This window comes from Anopheles moucheti, chromosome 2 (assembly GCF_943734755.1).
Source record: "Anopheles moucheti chromosome 2, idAnoMoucSN_F20_07, whole genome shotgun sequence".
Lineage (NCBI taxonomy): Eukaryota > Metazoa > Arthropoda > Insecta > Diptera > Culicidae > Anopheles > Anopheles moucheti.
In genome coordinates this window covers 88,196,474-88,222,016 of record NC_069140.1, presented here as the reverse complement: position 1 = coordinate 88,222,016, position 25,543 = coordinate 88,196,474, and the positions used below count along the sequence as shown (strand labels likewise).

General features: G+C 43.6%; 1 protein-coding gene across 1 annotated transcript in view; it reads right to left on the bottom strand.

The window, feature by feature from the left end:
* Positions 1 to 25,543, bottom strand: part of LOC128296831 (uncharacterized) — a 52,746-nt gene that overhangs the window by 6,788 nt on the left and 20,415 nt on the right. Inside the window, exon 2 of the mRNA XM_053032331.1 lies at positions 48 to 274. Within this exon, the coding sequence (XP_052888291.1) occupies positions 48 to 274 (227 nt within the window). The remainder of the gene's footprint in view (positions 1 to 47; positions 275 to 25,543) is intronic.

The following is a 25,543-nucleotide window of genomic DNA, read 5'->3' as shown; positions in this document are numbered from 1 at the left end:
GTTGCGCGCGCGTCCAAGATCCACATTCTTCCCGGTTCCACACTCACATTCACGTAGCTGTCATCGACGGTTTTGCGCTTTTCGATGGTGTTTTGCTTGTTGGCGGTCCAGCTTGGATCGAGCGGCGAACCGGTCTTGTTGGGGGCGCTACTGCCGATGCCGTTGGTTGCACTGTTGCCCATCGCACCGCCGTCCGTTTTGAATGCGGGATTGTCGAACGCATATTCGCCACCCTTTGCTGTCGCCTCCGGGTCATCCGCTACCAGCTGAGGATCTGCGAGAGGGGGGGAGGGAAAAAGGGAAGCGTTACTCTCTAGCGTTTGAAGTTGTTGCGATGCGAAATATAACGTTAATCTAATTAACACCCATTAGCGGAAACGATAAACGATTCTTCGTATTTCGAAACGTGCACTACGGGGCCAGGGGGCACCGGGGGTCTAATCTATGCGCTCATGCATACCGGAATATCTGCACGAAACGCGGGAATAAATCCTCTCAAATTGTCGTAATTATCTCATTGGTGGGGTTATTTCGCAAGCGGGGCAAAGTGGGTCCGAAACCATGCCGGTAGCGTTCCGCAGGTTGTATTAGGCGCATTCCGAAAGGGCTTTTTTCGCACCATTTAATTGCAGGAAGCAGTAACTCGCGAAACGGCGGAGAGGTTGAGACCTCGCCTAAAAAAGACCATGTCTGGTATGTGTGATATTATGTCGCGGCGATCAATTAGTGGACATTTTACGATCGACAAACTCTAAAGGGGAGGACACACACACTAATTTAATCACCTTCTGGGTAGGATTTGCCGCCAAAATGTATCACTTTCAAAAGCTTAGCTTAATTTGATTTTACTTTTATGTCGCCCTTGACTGGGAGCAACGCTTTTCCGACGGATTAAGAGATGCGAAACAAAAGACCGAACGGAACCCACACACACACACGATCCGGATTTGAAAGCATTCAAGGGGTTGAATATATGCAGAAGCTGCCAGATTAGTGTCGATCGATAGTGCTCTGGGTCTCACTGTCGTTTTCCCCTAAGCGAGGGGGGGGCAATCGTCTACGCGCCGCGTCTGTGTGGCATTCCTCAACATAAATGAAGCCGCGCGCTTCGATTGTAATGATTTTGTCTGAACAACCTTTCACTTCGAACACTGTTCGATCATATTGGCGCATACGGTTTGCCATTTTCTGCTTCCATAAGAAGCCATTTTAGCCGCGCATATCAACTGCTTCAGTTATACACGTTTGATGTCTTTCCGAATCGTGACTTAGCCTTTTGTAATGATGAAACGCAGGTGTAGTTCTTTAAAACGGTGGACATGAGGTGATTGATTTGTTTTTTTTTTGTTGAAAAAGATTGAGAGATTTTAGTCTGTACAATTGTACAAAACCATTTCCAGCGAGAACAGAGTGGAAGTTCGATTATTCAGGCAATTTCATGTCAACCACGTGCCGGTTAATCCGATAGTCGTAAAGTCGTAAAGTTGAATATCCCATAAATAAGTGTACTATGCAATATTTGAAGTTGGACAAAAAAGGTAAGCAATCAAGCTTGCAAAACATTCATTAACTCTCAGAGAAGAGGTTGATCAGGCGAAGCAGAGCGGCGAATCAAGCCTCTTGGAGAAGGGCTATGCTATGGAAAATGCCAATAATTTCTGTGGTTTAAGTTAAAGTACTTCTTCTTGCTCTTCTTCTTCTTCTTCCTCTTCTTCTTCTTCCTCCTCCTCCTCTTATTCTTCTTCTTCTTCTTCTTCCGTTTCCACTTCTTCTTATTGATGATTGACCTACTAGGCTCATGGCTACCATTTCAGGCTTCTTAGACTTATTCTACCACGCAGATACTAAGTCCTTACTACGGTAAAATGGTCCGGATAAGATTTCACCTTGGTCCTGCCTTGTAAGACGGCACCAATACGGACCAAATCCTGGCCATGGCACCAACATATGACACCGATAGTTCAAGTTAAGCTTATCATGTTTAATAATCATATGCTGGTGCCGTGACCAGGATCTAATACCAGGATGGAAAAAGGTATTCCAGATGGAACTTTTTCTATGCGATAGAAACCATAAAAGTAGTAAATATTATTAGCTGTCTTAAGGATTTTAGTTATAGTCTTTGGAATTAATATTTCCAAACAGCACGAATTATCCACCAACGGGTTAAAGACTTCCGACTCATCGGCATTGCACTGTATTATGCATCCACAAAACCAAATATACCTTTCATCTATGAACAAATAAATAAGCTCATAAGAAAAATCAACTAAAATACTGCATTTTATTACAATTTCCATATTGTTGAAGGTTAAAACTCTTGTACTTGTTCGTTTTGACAATTCTCAAGTTCATTATCCAACGCAACTCTCCACTACGGTACCGGTTACGGTCAAGTTCATGTGGAGCTTCCCACAAAGATCATGCACTTGCAAACACAATAATGCTGGCGGTTTTTTTTTTGCATTACCGTTGTCCCGTAACGAAATTGCACATCGAATACCGCTCGCACGTACCTTTGCCTCCTTCCGCGTTGTTAAGCACCGTACACGAACGGGGGGTGAGCTTGATTTACAGGTCTCTGCGCCAAATTGAATCTCTCCCCATCTCGCCTGTTTCGCTTTTCCATTATCTCGTGCGTTAAAGGCGTGTGCACTGAGTATACTCACTTTTCACCGCACCGGAGGAAGCGGCGTGGTGAGTGTTGGACAAGTGGAAAAATTGTCCATTTTTTTTTTGGTCCTTCTGTTTGGCTTACCATCCACTTACTGTGCACTTGTGTGTACATGCATGCGATGCAACAACCTTTTTGTCGAGTGCCCTGTTGTGCCACTGGAGGACGAAACCCCCCGTTCCAACATATAAATCTGGTTTGACATGCGAGATCGTGTTCGGGACAGCAGAAGGAAACACAAAAACAAAAAAAAAAACACCACCACCACCGATGCACCGTTAGTTATTGCCAAAAATCACATGACTTTCCTAAAATTGAGAAATCACTTTCGGAAAGGGTCGGTCCGCCCTACCCCGTACTGCGAGAAATATGCATTTGATGTGTGGTTTTTTTCGTGCTGCTGGGAAAAGTAATTAGGACGATTGTGTCGCAACGGCGAGAATACAATACAGAAAAAAACACACACAATACACACAAACAAAATTGCTACGGGGGGGCCCCGCGGGGTGGATGATAACAATAATAACATGACAGAAATGGTGGCCAAATTATGCGGCCGGTACGTGCAGCTGATTGCACACCGGAGCACCCAAGGAGCAAGGTCCATCGCGTGCAAAACCGGTTCCGCGCGGCTTCCCATCCGGCCATACACACAACACCCATACACCCATTGATCATCGGTTGGTGGTTGATTGACTTGACCGGTTGTCCAGTACACGACCGGTTCCGTTGCCAACCGTTGGGGTTGGGGCCATTGTTTTTAGCTTCCTTGCAAAATCGGACGCTGCCGATCGCGCTGCTGCGCGTGGTGAATGGCAGACAGAGGGCGACGCTATCGTTACTGACCCATTTTCTTATGTTGCTCCATTCTTCTGGCTAGCGCAAGATAACAACGGGTCCGGTGTAGTTTTGCTTTTTTATATCCTCCATTACGTTTACGGGGTTCTCCTCACACAACTCCTTCCGGAAAGACAATCGATCAAATGATCGACGAGCCAAGTAAAAAAAGGACAACATCCCTTACATTAACGAGCGGCTTATGAATTCGGCCAGGGAAATGTTTTACAAAGCAAATTTAATTTTTACTTTTAAAATTTTTTTTCAACTTATTTGGCTCATTTTTGTAAGGAGAAAGAAAAAGCACAACAGTGTGCAAGATACAAAAAAATAGGAAGAAACCACCTGAATGGGATCGGTAGCCGCTAGACGCAAAAATTCCTCCTGCGGCGATACATTGCGTGAGATGAAAGCATCTGTTGCAATGGTACGAAAAATTAACAAACAAAAATTAATCCCCACTTGAAAAAGGAAACGAACGAAAGAAAATGGAGCTTTGCACAGTGGGCAGAGGTTGTCCTGTGCAGGTTGACGACAGGACACGAGTGTGGTGAATCGTCGTTACGGGTAAACATCAAACCCCTCAGGGGGTAGAAACCCGATGGAAAGCATAATGAATTTAAAGAGCATGCAATAAGGAAGAAAAAAAACACACACACACACACACGCTCACATAAATAAGAAAGGCATACAATTTTAACCCGACAATGGTGTAATAAACAACCGAATTGAGGGGTTTAAAAATGCCAATAACAATGAGAAGAAAATTATACCACAAAACCGAGAAACGGTCTTAAATATTCAGCGGAACGCATTTCCACAACACACATTGTTCGGTACGGTTGGCTGCAGGATAATACGGCGGAGACACACGGCTTCCCAATCGTCCGCCAACGCCTAGCTGCTTGGTACAGAAAACGACAAATATTATAAAACACAAACACACAAGAAAAGTTGAGTCAATCAAGAGGAATCCTGTTTCAACATCCTGTGTGTAGAGTGCGGTCAAAGAAACCCTCCGAATCCTTCCTGAAAACCCATCAGCAGCACGACGACCTACCGGAGAGAGAGAGAGCGAGAGACAGGTTCGTTGCTTGCTGCGAACCGAATGATGAAATCTTTCTTGATTCACCTTTTTTTCCACCGTTTTTGGCCGTATCGCGCATTGTTTTCGATTTGTAGAAGCGGAAACCAGACCAGACGCACGAACAAATCCTGTTACTTCGCCGTAAAAGGAGTGAAGCGGTGAAGATGACGATCATGGACCGGCCGGTGGTGGTGCACGATCATGATCATTATCGCGACGAGGGTGAGAAGTAGAGAAAAAAGCAACAGAACGATTCATCGACGGATCTGTTTTGTGCTTGGAATCGGGAGGAACCATGAGGGAATCATAACTACGCTCCGAACGACCTGGCAAACGAATGCAATCGCACCGGGGTCGAAAGTCAATCCGTGGAGAACATGAAATATGACAATCGTTTACGCGTGTGAATGACGTTGGTGAGAGCGAGAAAGAGAGAGCGAGAGAGTGAGAGCGATAAGGAACGCGAGACAGGACAGGTGGAATTGTGGCAGCATAATGTAAACATCGACCCTTGGCAAGATGATGGAACAGACCAACAACCCCCGAGGACACCCGGGCATCGATCCAACGATCAATCTTGCAAGGGATGCATTTTCACCCTTGGCCACTTGTTTTTTTGGTCGGTCAAACCAGTTCCACCGAATGGTTTTGGGATGCTGTGCTATGTTTGGAATTCGATTTGTGTGTGTGTGATTGATTTTTTTTGTCAATTTTTATGTTCATTTTCTTCCATCGTTTGTTTCCCAATGCATTTGCTACATCAACCAGCAGACACGATCAGGTATTGTACAACAGGCCTACGAAGGAAGCGATCGATTGGCGAAGGTGTCGAAAATGCATTGCATAAAGTGTGTGCGGGGAAATTTTGGCATATTTATATTATTTATTTCATCGTTTATATTATTATTTTTTGCATTTCTTTGTCTTGTTTGTGATGTGTGGGTGAGTGGACGGTCGAGTTTAAGTTTGAATATGAGGATTGCAACTCAGTAATAGTGAATTCAATCAGGGAGAATAACAACAAGAAAAGCATAATGAGTATATACGTGGTGGAGTTAAATAACTCAGGAGCAATCACGGTGAGTGAGTTGTAAGTCTCTTCAAATATTTAAATGTTCCTTGTAGCTCAATCACTTTTATATAACACTTTCCAAAGTTTGATAACTTGCGAATGATCGCCACGTAGGTTTAAGTCTCCTGTCTAACTCACTTTAGGATTAAAATCACGGTGAGTGAGTTGCAATTCGCCACGAACAATTGAATCCCCATTCACTCACTCTAGCTCACTCACCTGTAACTCAATCATTAACTGAGTTGAGTCATTGAATGGAGTGATTCAAATTCCTCCGGGTGAGTTGTAAGTGGACGAGGAGAGTTGAATCCCCAACACCCAATACACATTCAATAGTTTTATTATCAGATTACTTAATGTTTCCAAGTTTCGGTTAGGTTTACAACTCAGGAATGAGATACATCGGTTTTATTTTATGACGCTTTAGCACGAATGATCACCGGATAGAGTTGAATCCGAAATCAAACTTACACTCTTTTTTCACTCAATCACGAGCTGAAGTGATTCAAATCTCTGAGTGAGCTCTTCCGAGTGAGCTGCGACTCACTGGCAAAAAGTTAAATCCTCATTCGAAGATTCTCATACATTCGCACTTATTTAACTCACTCATGAATTTTCTAACGCACAAGTTGTGAATGTGTTTTGCTAGTTGATTCGAAGAGTTAAATCCCCAACGTAACTCATACACTCTTATTTAATTCAATTACAAATTTTAAAACTCACGCTTGATTCAAATCATTGTGGGGAAATGAGTCAAATCGCAAATGAGCCAGTAAAACTCTTCATAGAGATGCACAATAACCCTGCACACTAGCTCACTCATTCATTCTGATGCAGTACGCACATCACCCGATGCAACAGTGCGTGCAGCGTGAAGCTTTAATTTGGTCGTTGCAATATTAAAAGCGTTCAACTTTCGCTATCGTTTCCCCCCATTGCGTACCAACCCAATTCCTCAGCACCGTTCGAAAGCGTCCCCTGGATGCCGTTGTTTTTTTTTTTTTGGGACACTGTCACTTTCGCTCGAGTTTTGTGCTAATCGAGAAAAATAAATCCACTAACCGAATCCGACCAGGAGGGTTTTACTCTCATTAGTGGCCATCATCAGTGCCACGATCGGACGAGACCGAACCCCCCTCGAACCGAATTGGTTTTGAGAGTTTGAGAGCCACCGGTTGGTGTTGGTGGTTGGAATAATGGGTTTTAATTTATTTTACAACCCTCTCATCGTCGTGAACCGTGCGGCCGAGAGTTAAAACACACCCCGTCGAGAATTGCTGCTGCTTCTACTAATTGTGCGTATCTTGATCCCAACATGAGCGGAAACGCACCGCATGCCATTTGGGATGCGAGGATGGAAAAAAAAACCACACGAAGGTAAAAGCACACAACAGGTATCGAAAATCCGGTGGTCCGTTTTCCCTTCGATTGCGTTACACTTTCGACGACCGGTGACCGGGCGTTCGATTGGAAAGCCCTTTTTTTCGGGGCACTATCAGCCGTTCGTGATTCCTTCGAGGGCTCAAACGGCTTCCGAACGGGTCGATACTAATTCGTGTTATTAGGTAGGCAAGCTCGGGTGTTTATAACATTTTGTTTGTGCCCTTTCGTTCATGTGGAGTGTGTTCCAATGTACATACAGGATTCAATTTGTCATGATTTGGTTTCGGGCATGGAAACGTAACGTTTACCGTAATCAGCGTGAGTCCAGTCGATTGTTGATCAAACGACCACTGCTTATCGTGCATAAAACGTTACGATAATACATACACGTCGATAGGGTCCAACCACGAACATATGTTTGTTCATAGTGCAAGATTGATACCTATGCCAGAAAACAATACGCTCGCGCACATGAACCATAAAGCTAACACACGATGATTGGAAATAGATTTATTGCTCGATCACGATCTAAGCCCGGCGCGTTTAGTCGGATTAGCTTCATAATTAGACCACGTAGTTTAGGGCCCTTTTTTGTTTCCTCACCGAACGTACCGCAAAAAAACGTACCCCCTTACGGTATTTGAAGCGTTAAATTAAGGCATACGCACGCCAGCAAATTGTCTTTTATTTCGAAAAAAAAGAACAAGCGCTCTAGCTAAATTTTCAATACCACATTATCGATGCGAAAGCTTAAATGAAACGTTGTTTACGTATCGTAAAAATGAATCAACAACAATCACATCTAATCAACCGGCTAACAAGCGGAAACAGTTTCAGCTGTTGCTGTTGAGAATTGTTTGCGTGTGAAAACCTCGGACCCCCAGACACAACAACACACGCCAATGTTGGAGGGGGAGAAGTTGTACAAGAAGAAAAAAAGTTGGAACACTTGAACCATTTTCCGCTAATTTCACCAAACGGTGTGCCGGTGTGCCAAATGGTACCCGGTTGCTGGCTTCTGTCACGTGCGTCACGAATCGTGGAAAGTAATGCCCGGTTTGCTGTAGCAAGTTTTTGACTTTGGCTCGCTCAAATCGCCAAACATATTTTATTGGTTTATTGTAATCCAAAAACAAAAAAATGTACTTCTTTTGCGACCAAAATTATTCACACAAAGAAAGGAATTAATTAAGCTTAAATATGCCGTAAATGGGGGAGATATACAGTGACTAAGGTGTTATTAAATTTTGATTAATATATTATAAAACAAAATTCAATCTCATCAATTCAAAAAGTCTCGAAATTTTGCGAAAAATTAGCAATAATTGGGCTTATTTATTTGAATTTAAATTAGATGTTCTTTACACAGGTAATTACTGCTTGAAAACAGCTTTTTTAAATTTAATTCTTTTAAAGGTTAATTACAAATTATTTTCTGTTCTTTCAGTTAATCTTGGCTATTTTTCTTCAATATTACAAATAAATATTAAATCTATAATAACTGGGTGGATTGCTAAGTGATTGCATTGAGAAATTTGACTAATTATGTTTTATTGGGATTATAGCTAAATTCATGAAGTATTTTCTTTATTATTATTGCAATTTTTTTTAGCAAAGAATTGTTTTTTTAAATTATTAGTTTATTCCATCTTTATGATTAATTATGAATTCCAGGGAATTTGTTATGCGCTCCAGAAAAATCTTCTATTTTCCACAATAGTCGTTCCAAATTAATGTTTCTTTATCAATAAACCAAAATGTATTTTTCTATTTATTGTAGAAGCCAAAAGACATTCAAAACCAATGAATTTCGCCTTTCAATCAAACACCGTTTATAAACAAATGTACAATAAAATAAGTCCCGTAATAAAAACAAAAACTGAACTTTGTTGCCAAATAGCTTTGTGCAAATTTTCCCCACCTGCTACTTCATCTTTAATCCCGCGCCATTCGGCAAACCGGTGCTCACCGCCTACTCGCTGAGCTTTCGATAAAACTGGCTGCAGCGCAACGGCGGTGCCGAAGGAAAGTCGTAACAAAATTTACGCTACAAGAAACATAACCTAGTTTTCACAGTGGCACATGCGACTTGGCACACGGAGTCGTGGCGTGTGTGGTGTACCAGCGCGTTGTCCTCCCAACCGAACGGGTACTACAGGACCGGTATGGTGTATGGAGAATGAAGCAAAAATACACAGGAGCACGATCAAGGGCGGTAGAGTAGTTACTCACATCACCGTTTCGTCGATCCGGTTTGGGTTTCCTTCCTTCGCATTTTTCCACTGCGTGTGGATCATCCCCTGCTTGATATGTACATTTCGTTTACTTTACTACCTGTGGCACACACACCCCTGATGATGGTTGTTTACTTTTAAAGATGCTTTTTTGTGTGTTTATTTCTCCTCCCGCGGCCGCCCGGATAAAATAGATGGAATTATGTATAAAAGATCTATGATCACCCAAACGAGGCGAGTTGTCGTGTAGGGCGCGAGCTATGTTCCCACAGCTGTTTTGCGCTGGTGAGCATCTCTGAGAGGCTAGAACTGGATCTGACCAACCGGGTTATTATGCACCCGAACTGGGAAGTGCTGTTGGATGATGAATTTTGTGACTCATGTCCAATAATGGCGCCTCCTTCCTTTTGACAGGTTTGTGTTTTTCTGCTCCTTCAAGTTCCTGCCAAGCTGTGTTTGATCAGCTGATATGATGAAGGTGTTGTACCGGCACCACCACCGCACAGCTTTGCCTATTTCAGAACAACTTGCCAAGTTGTAAGCGAGCTGAAGGAATGGCGAACAAAAAAAAAGCACACAATCCCAGAGGCAATTTATTTTGACATGCAAGGAATTTATTCAACCAGCAACCGAGAGGCAGATGAAGGTTGACAGTTGAGGTTTGAGTTGAGTCGAGTCGCCGGGGCAAGTTTCTCCATTCGTGCGGGAAAAACGTTTCGATACGCTTAATGTTGTGCGCATATATTTCTCAACAAAACCGTCCCTAATAAATGATGTATGTGAGCTTTTTTTCGGTTGAAAAAAAAAATTAATGTTTCAATTATGAAACCACCATGGAGAAAGCGTTCCTTCTTCGACAAATAATACCCACAGAGCGTTTATAAATGTGTCTGTCTTAATTGAAGTGAAATTAATTTCAATTAATATATCCGGACCCGGGACAGAAGTAACGCGTAAGGAATCCATATTCAACGGGTTGGGAGAGAAAACGTCCAAACCCCCGTTCATCCATCCCGATGTGCCGCATTCACCTGTGGTCGCGTGAATTATTAGCACTCGATCAAGTAAAACCGTACCCGTACGTGATGATGATGGCCGCGGTACGCTTTAAAAAAAGCCACAACCAACCGGTGGCGGTTTGTGTGTGTTTTTTCTGACGCTACTCCCCCCAAAAGGTTCCGCCAAAGGTCCACCGTGTCACGATTTACATCACAAGGCTTGTTTCCGTTCGATTTATGGCTGGACGCGCTAATTGGTGCCGGTGCCTTTTCAGCGCGCGTTTTGACAATTTATGAGCCAAACTGACAGGCCGGGCACCCCCCCCCCCCCCCCCACTCCGGGGGTCAAACGGTGTTGGATACGGGTCGAACGATTCCGGTGGTATGTGGGAAACAGTGTGTAAGAACTCTTACCGATCGAAAAAAAAACCTTCTGAAATACTGTGGAATGTACATTTCTCACGCCATTGCCGCAGCGTTGATTTTGCAATGGCGCAAGCAGCCACAACCTAGGATTTTGCGAAGCAAATCAGCAAGCGCAGATTGAAATCTATCATAGCTGTGAGTTGTCGGTTTGTCGTTATTCGTCATCATCGTTTAAGCATTGGTTCGCAATTTCGGTTGGCAAAGTTTCTCTTTCAGCGTGGCAACGCAAAACCTCCACTGCTTGCTCGGGGATGCTCGGGGCCACGCACAGTTGAATGTCCTGGTGGCATTTTCTCGCTTTCAAGCGAAACATTGCATTGTCTTGCATGTAAATTCGCGCTCCGTACCGGCGGAGAAACAGAAACACAAATAGAACCCGACCGAAGGTGCGACCCTTTCATTTCGTTGGCCGGACGGTGGGGAGGTTCGTCGCTTTGAGTCTTTCGTTTTTGTTTTCGAATCGCGCGCACAGATCGATCATAATGAAGCGATCGCGCTGTTGTGTAGAGCACGAGTCACACCTTGTTGCATGTGCGCATTGCATACACCGATCGCGTAGAACCTTCCTACCGCCCTGCAACGGGGTGTGGCCCCACGGAACGGTGCGGCCGGATCACCAAGCGGAAGAAAGTGCAGTAACCCGTGTAATTTCGTGAAACGTTTTGCGCGGACCCGGCATGCATAAAACATTTTCGCCGACAGCTTTGTTGTTGTTTTCTTTCCCATCTTCCCTATCCCACCGGGGGCGACTCCGGGAATTCTTCTTCACTCCTACCCTTTCATGTCTCCCTCTTACTCTCGTCGGCGCTTGCTTTCCGTCGCAACAATCCCGTTTGACCTCGTGGCATCTTCCAAACGCGGGATCGGGAAGGGAATCAGTGGAAGTGCGAGGAGTTGGGTTGGAAATCGAAACTAAATGACCAAAACTCTCACTTCTGGAATTCCAGCGCGTTTTGCCCAAAAGCTCGCAACAAACCTCGTACCGCGCCGTGTATAACGCGGCATCGTTCGCGAATGATTTTTAATTGGATTGGGCAACTGTTGTTGGTGTTGTTTTTCTTCTTCTTTTAACACCTCCACGCCCCCCCCCCCTTATTTGGGCCTTGTTAGCCATGGGGTTCACGTAGAAACAATTGATGGTAGGGAGGTGTTTTTTTGTGTGTGTGAGAATAAAAAACGGCAGAAATGAAGGTTGTCCCTCGCGAGCGCAACGATCATCCCGAGTACGATCAAGGTCACTTGGGTTGTAATGAATCCGTGTCGTTTGGGAATATCTAATAAGCTTTCGAATAAAGCGATTTTCGTCCCGGTGGAGGTAAATATATTGTATTTCACTAAATCCCGTTTTTTTGCCTACCTATTATTCCCCTGTTATTCGCTCGCTTCGCCGTACAACGACTTATGGCGGGTTCGCTAACAACCGCCGTGAGGTCAGCCACGATAAGCGGATCTCGTCTCGTTGCGATGAACCACATTCACTTTTAACCGCACCACTCGCCTAGGAACGGCGGAAAGGCAAATGGCCGCGTGGGAGAACGCGTGGCGGGCACGATTAGTTTGTTGAACCTGAATCTCCGCCGAGGAAGGAAAAACAAAAGTGCACAGTAGCGCACACACACACAACCCATTGGGGGGGGGGGGGGGGCAATGGGGGAAAAAGAAAAGATAGATAGGCGAGAGAGTGACGGTTTTTCCAACCCGTTTCGTCGGTCTGTTTTGGCAAACGGTCGGTGGGATTATGCTTTATGGCAGGGCGAGTAGAGTGAAATCGAAAGGCCGTTTTTTTTCATTCGCTGAGATTGCAGCATTTATGCAATGCAATGTGTGTGTGTGTGTGTGTGGTTTGGAAAAATGGTTCGCACTTTCGTGTGACCGGGGTACCATAATCACTTAACTTATCGATTATTGCTACTGCAGAGAGGTTCTGCGCGCGAGGAAATGGGCGCACGCGATAAAATATGCGTTGGTTGCGTGATTTTCAGGTGGTGGGAGGAGGTCTTTTTTCTTGTGGGGGGGGGGGGGGGGGTCTTGTGGAGCTTAACGCTTTGATCCGTTTATCTACGGGAGTACCCTTCGGTCATCTATCGGGGTGCCGGGAAGCTCATCAGGGGTTTAATAAGGGAATTGATCAGGCGTTAAAGAGCTATGCAGCTATGGAGCATGTTTAACAATTTTTTGTTTTACACAATTCGTTGCATTAACACTAGAATTACCATGACTGTTATGCATTTTTTACGGGTTATTCAACTATCACTTTTGGAGAGAGCTGGATTATATGTTAATGTTGTTGGAGAATGTGTGCGTGTGTTACATAAAATATATGTAATAGACATATATTAAAAACGGTTGAATTGATTAAATCCAAAACTTATTACGATTTAAACGAATTAGGTCTAAATGACTGGTCTGAAAGTATTAGTGTTTATAGGAGATAAGCACTCGGAAGTTCGATAAAAGATTATTTAGTTATTTTTTTATAAAAGGGTTGGTTTTGTCATGAAAAATTCTGTAATTTCTTCTTCTTAACTGAAGAAGTTTCAAGACAACCTCAAGAAGTCTGGACCCCTAGCAGGATAGTCAGCCCTGCCGCCTTAGAGGGATTTGGATCAGTTCTGTCGTGTGAAGACTCGGACCGTTGTAATGTCTACTTTATCGTAAACTTTACGTAAAATTCATGAGATATTCAAAACTGCAGGTTTATAACCGAAGCAGCGTTGTAGCGAATTGAAGAAGTAACTCCAAATGTGATTATCTAAAAATTATGATTTCAAAGTTGACGAACATTACTCAAACTCAACCCAAAAACAGTTCATTTGATAGATACACAGTTTAAATTTCTGTCTTTTACAAATATTTTTCAATCATTTCATCAATCAATCAATTATCAATCAATCAGCCTATTTTCTAAATTATCGTGAAAAATGATTTTTTTAAACATTGTCTATTTTTCAAAAACTTCTACGTACGCGAACAGGATATCTAATTGTAATTGAGGATAAAAATAGGATTGTTTTAAATTCAACAATGTAATTCCTATACTGTTCACTATACGTTGATAAGGAAAGGTTCCACACTATTTTTGTCGCATATTTATATGTATCTCTACAAAAAAATATAAAATAATCTTTTCTAAGGCCGGTAGAGCATCTACAATTTCCCTTAAATAGGTGCTAAGTGAATGAGATCGTAGTCTATTCGTAACAAACATTTAAATGTCTAAATGTTTACAGACATTCAATGTAAACGAGCAATTTTCCAACCAATCGAGGAAAGTTTAAAATACAATGCTGACTGTATATCTCCGCTTTAAGATACCAAAACCGTCAGCCAACACTCGAATGGCATATCGTTTCTTGATTGAGACTGCATTTTCTCCCCAACCACGGTGACAGTTCCCCGTTCGATTCGTTTTTATCGTACACAATGTTGACTTTTGTTTTGTGAAAGCACTCAAACTACGACCGGTCGCGGGGCGATCGGGGCACAATTTGCTACATTTGCATCGATCATCGTCATTGCGCTCGAACTCATCCACCTTTCACCCTTCATCGGCGATGGTTTTGGTGGCGGGGGAAAGTCCACACTTACCTGGCAATGTGGAAAAAAGGAGAAAGAAAAGGACGCTTAATGTCAACGATAATGTTTAGTAAATTCCAATTTCCTCCATTCGCACGGTCCGGTAATTGCGGTGCAAACAACAAAACACCGGCAGCACGTGCCACTCTCAAGAATGGTGCTTGGAGCGTTGGAGTCGGGAGGGAGGGAGGTAGAAATTGCATACTAACATTAATCATAAATTTTTAGACCCCTAATGAGTGGTCTTGAGCGAAAGAAGAGAGAGAGAGCCCGTGTACCAATCGGAAATCGAGTTCCCTGCTATCCCAACCAGGTCGAGTATCAGTCCGTATCATAAAGCAATAAACCACACCGTACTTCTCCTCGAGAGCGAGACCACCTGCCTTCCGGGAAACGTTCCAATAGATTTCCCGCCAATTTTCCAGACCTGTTTCGCACGTCGTACGGAAAACATTGCTGTGACGTCCACTCGCCCGGCAGGGTGCTTGAACTCGGCGATCTGTCAGTTGCTGTTGAGTGTACTGTTGCTTTTTTATTGTACCAATGTGCCATTTACCAGCAACAAGTAGCCCTGGCTGGCCTGTGAAGAGTACACACACAGCACGTCCAGGTCCGGGAGCCGAAAAGGGGGCAAATAAAATTATCCCGACCATTAAAACGGAATCGGAGCCTCGGTCAGCAGCACTGACCACCGCCAGATTGGGGTGTTATTTAATTTTTCCTCACGCACGGTTGCCAGCCAAAATCAAACAAACGCATACCGACCGCGTTTCGCGAACTTGCATGTGTGGCGGGCGAGAGCACATTTTACCGCACACTTGAGATTCACTGTGGCCCGTTTCCGGATCGTTAAGCACTTTTGTTTAATTACCCACCATCCACCTAATATCGCCGCGTGTGCCGGCGTCGTCTTTTCCATTTTTTTTTTGTAGGTCGTGGTCATGGCCATGACCATTTGCGAGCAGCCGCAACCGTGTGTGCACACCACGGGCGCGAAAGATACGCGATTGAATGCATGACCTAATTCAGAGCTCAAAACCAAACATGCCCGCCCGGAAGACTGCAGGCTCACGGGTCTATATTACGGTTGAAAGGATTCATCGGGGAACCGTAGCGCGCCTACGTACTTGCGTACTGGAATCAAGAGCGGAATCGGTGGAAGGGTGATCTGTTTGCTGGAAGAAATTTACCTGTCATTGTTTAGCCCACTTGCGTCATTCATTTGACATAAGTGCCGGACGGGATGACTGGGATTTCTAAGTGGCTTTTATCCCTGTTCTTCTTGGATCCACGCAAAATCTTTTCTTTTAACAGTATATCGCTAACGAACTTAGAAATCCAGGCGAGTAGGAGAGATATCTTTCCGAAAAAAACAGTTGGGATCGCTTATGACATTTGAAATTCTACGAACAGAAGAAATTCGCTTCGGGGTGTATTATATATTTAACTTTCCCTTTCGTACCGTCTATCCGGATGCAATTTAGATGAAAACCTTTTTATCGCTCGTAAAAAAGGAAGGTCTTACGAGTTTGCTTCTACAACAAAAAAACCACCACGGTCTAAAATAACCTTTCGGCAGAGACATTAAATCCCAAACGCTGTGTTCGAATAAGTGTCCGTCCTCTTGGGGTTCGAAGAAGATCCGTCTTCTTGGGGTTCGAATTCCCGGAATGATCCCACACCATTAATAAAAGGTATTGATGAAAATGAAATGGAATTCCATTTCGCAAAATCGCGAATAGCTTTGTTGTTTTTACGTGGTACTATAGCATCCTCGGATAGCTATCTATAAAAAAGACCCGCATGCAACCAATAAAGCATCTTTATGGATGTCAAACGATTTCAATGATTGTAGTGTATTGAGCCTACTCAAACTGGTCGCTGAGCCCAAAACCTGCAACTCATCGTAGCCTTTTCAATAGCCACGTTTTTAGGTCGTTAATTGCAATTGCGCTTACCACCTTTCGATGACTTTTATCACCTGGCATTGGCCTCTCCCCCATTGTAAGGGCTGGGGAGATGGGAACGCGCTGATCGCTGCAGGTTAATTTACATGCCGTATGGGAGTGGATGAGATGAAGGATGATTGGATGTGATCACTTTCAATTTCACGCGATAAAATAGGAGTTTAAATGCATAGAAAAGGCATAGACATCACGGTTAAGAGTATGACAGATGGTGCAGATTAGTTGATGTGTAATGAGGGAATTGCCTTTTCTTGAATTTAACATAAAAGTTAACATCGCTCTTTTTTCCTAAAACTTTAATGCATAATATAGTAGATAATCTCAATTTATTATTTTTATACTCCTTTTAACAGTATGTACCAGGAGGATGCTCGGTGGTTCAGTGTTAGCCTCATCGATCTTCACACGACCGGATGGGTCCAAAATCCCATCTGAAACGTTCTTCTATATGACTTTTATTAGGCAGTTAAGTCAGTTTTATCGACATTGGATAAGAAAAAAAAACCAAGAATGACACACCCCAACCAAAGACGACTCCCCAAAAGGTTTTGGAGCCCCGAAAAAGGGAACAAAATAACTCTTTATACAAACAAGTAGTACTTCTCTCAATGCCCATGGATTGTTTTGCCCCATTATATCGTAACATTTAAATAAACATGCTTTGTATGATGGTTTTGTTGAGGAAACCATTCCAGCCAGATAGGCACGAAATATTTGAAGTACGAAAATCATCACGAAGTCGCAAGATAATGCATTGGGCATGCATTTTTGTGTTGCTTCCCCCCCAATAAAAGCGGACGTGACGACGGGCAGAACTCGTTCGAATCTAAAGCCTCAAATCACCCCCATACGGTACGTTCTACAGCACATCGCATTCTTTTCCATTCGCGCGATAGTGGGCACGATCTGAGCGGGAACGCATTGCGGATGACTTTTTTCTGTACCCGCACAGCTCAACATCAGGAGGTCCGATTGGAAAAAACCTGTTCTGCGCCAGGCATTCGATCACCCTTTCGACCTAACCCTTATCCGTATCGCACCGCCGTCATAACAGGACGGCTGAAGGTCAGACGCGAGCGTGATCTCGTACGCCAATCTGCACCTTCCGCATGCCATTGTAGGTGCAGGTTGCGGCAGCACACACCAAACAATCCTTTCATTTGACCGCGCACATTCGGGGTGCGACTGATAATCGCTCCAGCTACGGCAGCTGTATGCGCGACGGTGTTTTTGTTTTTGGTGTCACTGGCAACACACGCACAGGTGCCAACTAATCGTAACCAGCCGGAACAAACTACAGCCGGGTCCGTCTGCCTGCCTGTCCTGCCTGTCTTGCTGCAGTTGGTTCCGGAATTACGGTTTTTTTGTCGCCAGCCGCCAGTTTACCTTGAAAGTTAACAGCAAGGTGTTAAGTTGTGTCTGGAGCGAGCCATGAAAAGCGATGAGGGGACAAACGCACCACCCGGGACCATTATTTACGTGAGAAAGCAGATACGCCCTGTGTGTACCGTATGACACTTTCCCTTGATCGAGCGGGTGAAACGCTCCGGAAAGAACTCCGATTTCACGATCGACGGCCGTGTGCATTGGAATGCGTCGTCGCGCGGATGGAAATACCCGTAGAAGTGTGTTTGCAAATCGTGATCAATGGGACCACCTGCTGGGTATGCCGGGCGGACACATTAATCCAAATCGGATTGTACGATAAAGGAGAAATTAACTGACCACCGCCCTCCGGTGCGGAGGCTGACCTTGGTGTGCGGTTGACCAGTATCACCCGATCGGTAAGGTAGCCCCTCTACCTGATCAGGAAAGCGATTAATTTCACAAATCGTTTTACGATCAGGTTCAGAGCAAAAAATGCATTACAAAACAAGTTTCTTTTGGGGAGTAGCACTGTCCAAGGTTTCATATGTAGATATACGGCATCTTGTGCATTTTCGGTGTTCTTTTGGTGTTTGGTTTCGCATCATGATCATTCGCCATTTTTCGTTTTTTCGTTCCTTTCGACGATCGGCGAACTGTTGCAGCTTTTCTGATTAAGAACTGTGTCGAACAAACGCGTGTTTCACCTTCGAGAATTCGATCGATGGCAAACATTCCGATGCCACAAAAGTCCACCCGTTTCAGGTTCTTTTTTAAATGAGCTTTAACCATGAACATGAGCTTAATACATGTTAAATACCACTTAATGGTACTCGGATCGGGAATAAATCATGTCCCATGTGGTGCATTGAGAAGCTCGTAACGATGGCACAGCGATACAGCAACATATGGCCATTGGGAAACAAGAAGGCCCCCTCGATTCTGCCTTCTCTCTCCCAAGTGTCCCTCATGTAGCACTTTGTCAACGGATGCCGCCGACACATACCGGTGTCGAAGCTTAACTGTGAGAGCTTATGGTTGGTCGCCTTTGTGTCGATCGTTTATTAAGTTTGCATCCTCTATGGATGTGTGCTGTCGCGGTCAGTAAGATATATTTCTTCTTTCAGGCTGGTTAAACCTTTCATGTAAAACATGAACACCATTTGCTTTGAATGTTCCTTAACTACCTTGCCGAGCTTTAAAGGAATGGTTTGGATGGGGTTTTGTACCGAAGAAGAATTAGCTTCGTTACCTCTCTATGTCTAGTTAGTAGTTGATCTATAGGATGTACCGAGAACCTCAATGCGATCATAATAAAGGGATCTTTTACAGGTTCTACCGGTATTTTTCAATACTTTGAGAATATTCAAATATATTTGATATTAAAATTCATATTCGATTACTTGTGTTCAGGTGTGAGTTCCAGTTACAAGATTAGGAGTTCCTGAAGAAAGCAATCTAGATACTCTTATATTTTTATTTATTGCACGGCTCTCAGTTAGAACTGTGATGCTACAATATAACATTCATCTATAGATGTATATAACATTTATTGGATTTTAATATCTATTGGAGTTGTTCGTCTAAGTCAACTTATTCAATATTCCTATAACATAACAAGATTATCAGTACAACGTTCTCCTAGGATATTAGGGCTTTGTAGAAAGTGTCCTGATGGATTATATATTCTTGTCCAAATCATAATAAAAATATAAGATAAAGAAGTAAAGACAACAGGACATTCGATTTAGTTTGTAAAATAACAACTAAACTCAACATTTTTTGTTTAAAAAACCCGTGTTTGCTATTTTCCCCTTGTTACTATCTTGTTATTGTTCTTAACTATTTATTTCTCTTGGTCTACCTTAAAGTTAGGATTCTGTATAAGGTATCCATGGTACCTCTGAATCTGAATCTCTGGAGTATCCGCGAATGACCTTTGAATAAAATGAGTGGAAGAAGTATCGCCCTAAATTTTCGACTATTCCATTACTAATTCTTAAATTCCACCAAGGAAAAACTAAAGAAGAATAAAATAACTATTCAAGTACCTTAAATTTAATTTTCTTTCTTCAATTTTAAGAAAAATTCTGTCACTTATACGAAATTTTATCGGATTTATATAAAAAGAGTAACATTCTAGTTTTCTTAAAATTTTTTGAGTGACTGACAAGATTGCTTTTGCGAATAAACAATTCATCAATGTTCTCATAAATATTCAACCAGAAATAGCCTTAGTTTTTTGGAAAAAAATCCTCCAAGATGATGTCCTGATCTCCATTATCGACCCAGCTCTCTGACAAGTTTCGTCCCATCTGTTTAGCCTCCGTGTCCCTAGCCTACTCTAAAAATGAATATCCGGCACATCTTCCTTTACGTATCAACTCAGTTCACGGTCAATCCACATAATTCAGCATGCAAATGGTGACTCCCTCTATTCCTCATCCGGTTCAGAGCCCGCACACACCACGCACACGTTTTGGCACAATTTCGCCAAATGCTACTTTCGTATGCAATCCAGACAACGGACGCGCCCGCAAGTAAAAGGCAGACCGTGTGCATCCGAATGCAGGCGAGTGCGGGTTGAAAAACAAATCAACCTACAACAAACAGCACCAGCAGCGTGAACATCCTGATTTCCAATATTTGGGATGCTTTCTTGGTGCCGTGGCTGGGTTCCGGGGATGGGTTGGACCGGTTTTTTGTCTTTCATTCTTCGTTCGAACAGGCTCCACGGGTGATCGATGTTAAATTTCTCCCATTTTCAAACGGTCTCCACAACGGGTGGTTTGTGAGCGATGGCGATAAATGAGGGCAAACAGCCACCAAAGCGACAACGAAGCGTAGAGCGCTCATGCAAAAAGAGAAACCCCAAAGAGGACACACAACACCCCGCTAAATTGGAGGGAATTTGGTCAAAGAACCACATCGCGCTGAGTGGACGCGCAATAATGCGTTTGACCGGTCGAGTGATATGGAAATCGGCAAAAGCGAGAAGAAAAGCTCTTCAAACAAACAAAAAAAATCGTGCGGTTTTTAGATGACATCATCATCGCTTCATTACGGCTCCCGGGTGATCTTTTTTTTCTCTTGGAGACCCATGTCTAGCAAGCTTTTTATCGTCGTGACTCGGTCGGTACTCCCTCCCTGGATCGACTAAGCGCTGTAAGCCGAAAAGCAGCAACCAATCAACGGGACACGCACGGGAAAGCACTGATTAAATGCTATTTATTTGTAAGTCCTCGTGGCGTGAAACATGGCCGGTGAAATTTACCACTTGACCAACCTTGCCGTTGACCACACGCCGTAAGTGTGTTTGTCCGCGCTGGAAACGTCTGTTTCGTCCAAGCAAATAACCACTCCACTTCCCGCCTGAAGGGGGTGTTTTTTTTTCGGGGGTTTGAAAGTGACACCCAAGGGTGCCACGGGTACGCCACCGTACCGTTCAATATTATCGCCCTCCTCCCCATCCATTAATCCCACCGGGGGCGTTAGTTACATGGAAGATCTCCCCAACAGAGAGTGTCATCTGCCGTGGGAGTGTTGGAATCTTCCCAGCTTGTATTTCGGACACTAATGATTGTTGTATGCGATCGATTAAAAGCAAACGAGCATGAGCCCCGAAGCCGATACCAACCAACAGGGCCACAAAACTTTCCTGCACCGAACCGGTCTCGCGCGTCCATCGTATCGATCGATGGGGGTTGATTAATGACGAAATAAGCTTTTGCATTAGTGGTACGAGGAGGGACAGGTTTGGGTTTAAAGATGTTTTTTCTTGTGTTGATCTCCATTCATCCACTTGTTTCGAAGATATTCATCTTGAAGATGGGATTTTCGGATGAGATATCGAAAAATGATATTAATTTAACTTTGCTATTCACATCTTATTCAAATTAAGACATCAGTGCATAAGTTGTGTCTGTGCCTTAAGTAAGCTTTTACTTCACCATTAAGTTCTTGTCAACATAAAGTAGATGAAAACCACTACAAAGTGTAATGGGAACACATATTCTTAGCCAAGCACTGACCGGCACAAGCGTTTCAGTTTTGTCAATCATCTAATCTCCTGGCCCCAGGAGAAAGAGCGTTTGTTTGGTGCAAAACTGCACACCCAGCACCAACTAACTGTACATCCTTGACTGCCCCCGACTCGTTTGATAGTGGTTTTACCCATTTACCTAACGGTGAACGTTTGCTAGCGACACACACACGCATCATCCCGGGTTAGGCATCACCGCACCGGAGCACCCTTCCGGGCTGAGCAGATTGAAGTGTCAGGACGCTGGAGAAAATCGTGCCGCCATGGAGGGAGCGAGACCAGAAAGCTACCAGATAAGGGGTGGCGCATAAAATCTAAGCCAACCGTTAAAGGGACGACCCAAACAAGCGGGTTCTTGGGCGGTTTTTTCTTCAAAGGATGCTAGCAAATAGCCTTAAAGCCCCGCTGGTGACGATAACAAGTTTAGTTTGCAACAGCGGGCGCTATAACGTGCAATGAGTGCTCGCTGATAGAATTTAGCAGAAACAAGTTATGTTTCAGAAACTTTACTGCTTTCGTTATCGGGGTGGATATTTTCCCCCTCCTATACCTGATCTATAACTCGTGAATTTAAAAGAGTGCATCAACTCTCCACAAAAGTAATCCTCTTAAATGAATCTTTTCTTCATTACATCTCCACTCGGCTTTATAAGTATAATTTAATTTGACCGGGAAGTTAAAGAATAATCATTTATTCCATGACGTTCAATTTAATTGAGTTACAATGGTAAGACTGGCGCTGCTTGCGGTACGTCCAGTAGAAAGGAAACCTTAAACACCGGTACTAATTGCTTAATGTGTATTTTCACTTTCGCTTAACCGCGTTTGAAGTTTAGCTGCGACCCATGTCCCACCATTCCAATTCTTCACATCTGATCTAAACACACAAACACACACATAATAAAAGCTTTCAAAATGGAAATATTTGCAGTCCCCCCTGTACACAAACACACTTACTAAGCTTCAACCCCGTTTGCATGGTGCTGCACGTGTTTTGTTCGGTACGTTTCGTTTTCGACCATGCGAAATGCATAAAATGTTAATCAACTCCAATCGGGTGTGCATGGATCAGCCTCCCCGTTGTGGGGCTGATACACCACCGTACCGAACACCGACGACAACGAAACTTGTGGCATTCTTTCGCGGGCATTGGGGGGGGGTTTGGATTGTGGCCGGCCGAGCACTTCAAGCGGTCGTGCCCAGCGTGCACCACTTTCCTGCTGCAGCCAGCAGTCGCGGGGCAACGGGTCAGGTGATCCCGGCACCAGTGCAAGAAGAACCATCGCCTGCTACGTGTCCTACTCGCGCGGGTTTGGTCGTAGATCGTGAGTACCGCCAGCACGGCTCTGTACCGAGCCCGAATGGTTGGTTGGTTGGTTTGTAGCGAAGGAACAGGGTGATGAAAATTGCGCACTTTTACCGGTTCGCACCGAGGGGTGGCTGGGATGGTTGTTGGTCGAACGCTCTGGAGTGGCCGAGCCCCGCTGGCTCACCTTGAACGGTTCGGCGCAGCTAAACGGCATGTTTTGCATTCCTCGAGTGCGATAGATTTCGTGCGGTTGGAGAAAAGCAAAGGCTGCTGCTAGAACGCTGCTGCGAACGTGCTACACACCAGCATCTAACACGGCGTGCAGAAGCAGAATGGGCCTGCCGTTACAGCTCGTACACAAATGGTTGGAATCGCTCGTATTAAATGCTTAATGACTCACAAAGTAAAACTATTTATCCATTAAATGGTTTTTAACAAAATAAAAATAGTTTATAAATATTTTGTAAACCAACAACAAAAATTATGGAGAGTGAATATGAAAATATTCCATGCAATATGGGAGGTTCGTCGCTTAATGTCAAACAAAGTCTTTCGTTTAAAATTACATTATTTTGTTAAATAAAAAATAGAACTTAGTATACTTTTAAAACAAAAGTATTGTTTCGATATTCGTATTTAATTTCGATCATTTTATGAGCCATCAAAACCAATGATGGCTAGCAATTTTGCAATATTTCAAACAATACGTGGGGTTCGTCACTTTATGTCTTTCGTTTTTCATTACACTATTTTCTTAGATACACGCTTAAAACAATAATTACAACGAGAAATAATGTAATATGAACCTTTTATAAATTAACAACACAAATTATGTATAATAACTGTGAAATATTCCAGAATATGTGAAGTTAAAACGAAAATTTTCCAAAAAAGTGTTTTGTTTAAAATTTAAACAGTTTAAAAAAAAACATAATAAATACAAACTTTCCAAACAGAAGAAGCATAATTTTATCATTTGTTGATGTATTAAACAAAACTTATAGTCAATAATACTAAAATATTCACGAGGTTCGTCGCCTTATGCGTGATGAAGCCTTTCGTTTAATATTACACTGTTTTCTTCAAGTTAAAGTTCATGTACCATGGAAACACTAATTTAAATTCGTTTCTTTGAAAACAATCTACTTATTAGCTACATTTCTAACTCTCAACTCGGTTTCTTCCTCTTTCTATCCGTCAACGATCAGTCACAGTACCGGCGCTTAAGTATCTTTTTCACCAACACCTTCAAGTGTCCCGGGAAAAACCTAAAATCAATTCACACGATTGTTCCTCCGATGTTCACGCTTAAGCACGCGGTATCAATTAACGTGTAAGCAATTAGAAAACACTAGTTTGATGCTGGGAAAATTGCAAACATAAAAATGGAATCAAGAGTGAAAACAATCAATCGACCGATACGCAAGAGGGTTGTAAACACTCTTGGACCACCGTCACTAGTAAATATGATGCACGTGATAAAAGGAGCAAGACAACAAAAAAGGCAACAATTAAACACTAATTGAAGCCCGTGGTGCGGTGATGAAATCGTTATGTGTGGAATATATGTGGCCTGCATAAACTGCAGCCCGGGGAACGAAAGGTTTTATGAATGAAGGTTTGATGGAATGGTCTTAAAGTGAAGGTGATAACATAAGAGGAGCTGCTGCTAACGCAGTAATTTGATCGCTATGTCGGAGTTACATGAACGTATGGCGGGGTTGGAAATCAATAATCTCATCCGATCCGATGAGAAGTGCCGTTTCAATTATGAAACTATTCCCGCACGCTGCAGAAAGACAGCAAAATGAAGCAGAAAAAAGATCTGTCCGTTGGCGAGTTGCGAATGCAGCATCGCGCGGCACCACTTCTGGTGTGATTTGTAGCACATTTCGCTTACCGCGGACCGGAAAGGTGCATCTTCCCAGTGCCCAGGGCCGTAACGTGATCGAACGTTACGATTGCGGCACTGCTGGTGCTGCAGTCGAACGCAAGCCGGGACACATCGGTCGTCATCAATTAGCTAATGTTTTAATTGCCTGCGCTCGGTTGAGCTTAGCATTTTGTTTTTTTTTGCTTCTTTTCATTTCCCTGTGGAACGGTCGTGTAAATGATTTTCCCTTTTCGCTCGACCGGTGACTGAATGCACTCATTTTACGCACACATCCCCAGTCGTCGATCGGTTTTGCAATCTTCCGCTCCCTGGTTGATCGTGTTTTGCCGCTGCGTGTCTCCCTTCCGGGGGTCTCTGTGTGTCGGACGCGTGTCGATGCATTCCGCAAGAAGCGACAACCAAGCTGGACGGGGTTGGAACTTCTGTTCCAGATCTGTGTGATTTTTTCTTCTTCTCCAATTCCCTCCGGCTCTGCCGATCAGTTCAATCTCTACCAGAAGCACTCGCGGACAGCAAACGGACCCAGCAGTTGAAGGTTGCTATTTATGTCACTTTGCTCGTGCAAATGCGGCTAAACCTTCGGTTGCGGGAAAAAGAATATTGGTGGGGGGGCAAGTGGGAGTGAAAAGATAGCAAAGGAACTCCATTCTGTGCCCATGGGAAAGATGGTTAGCGATGC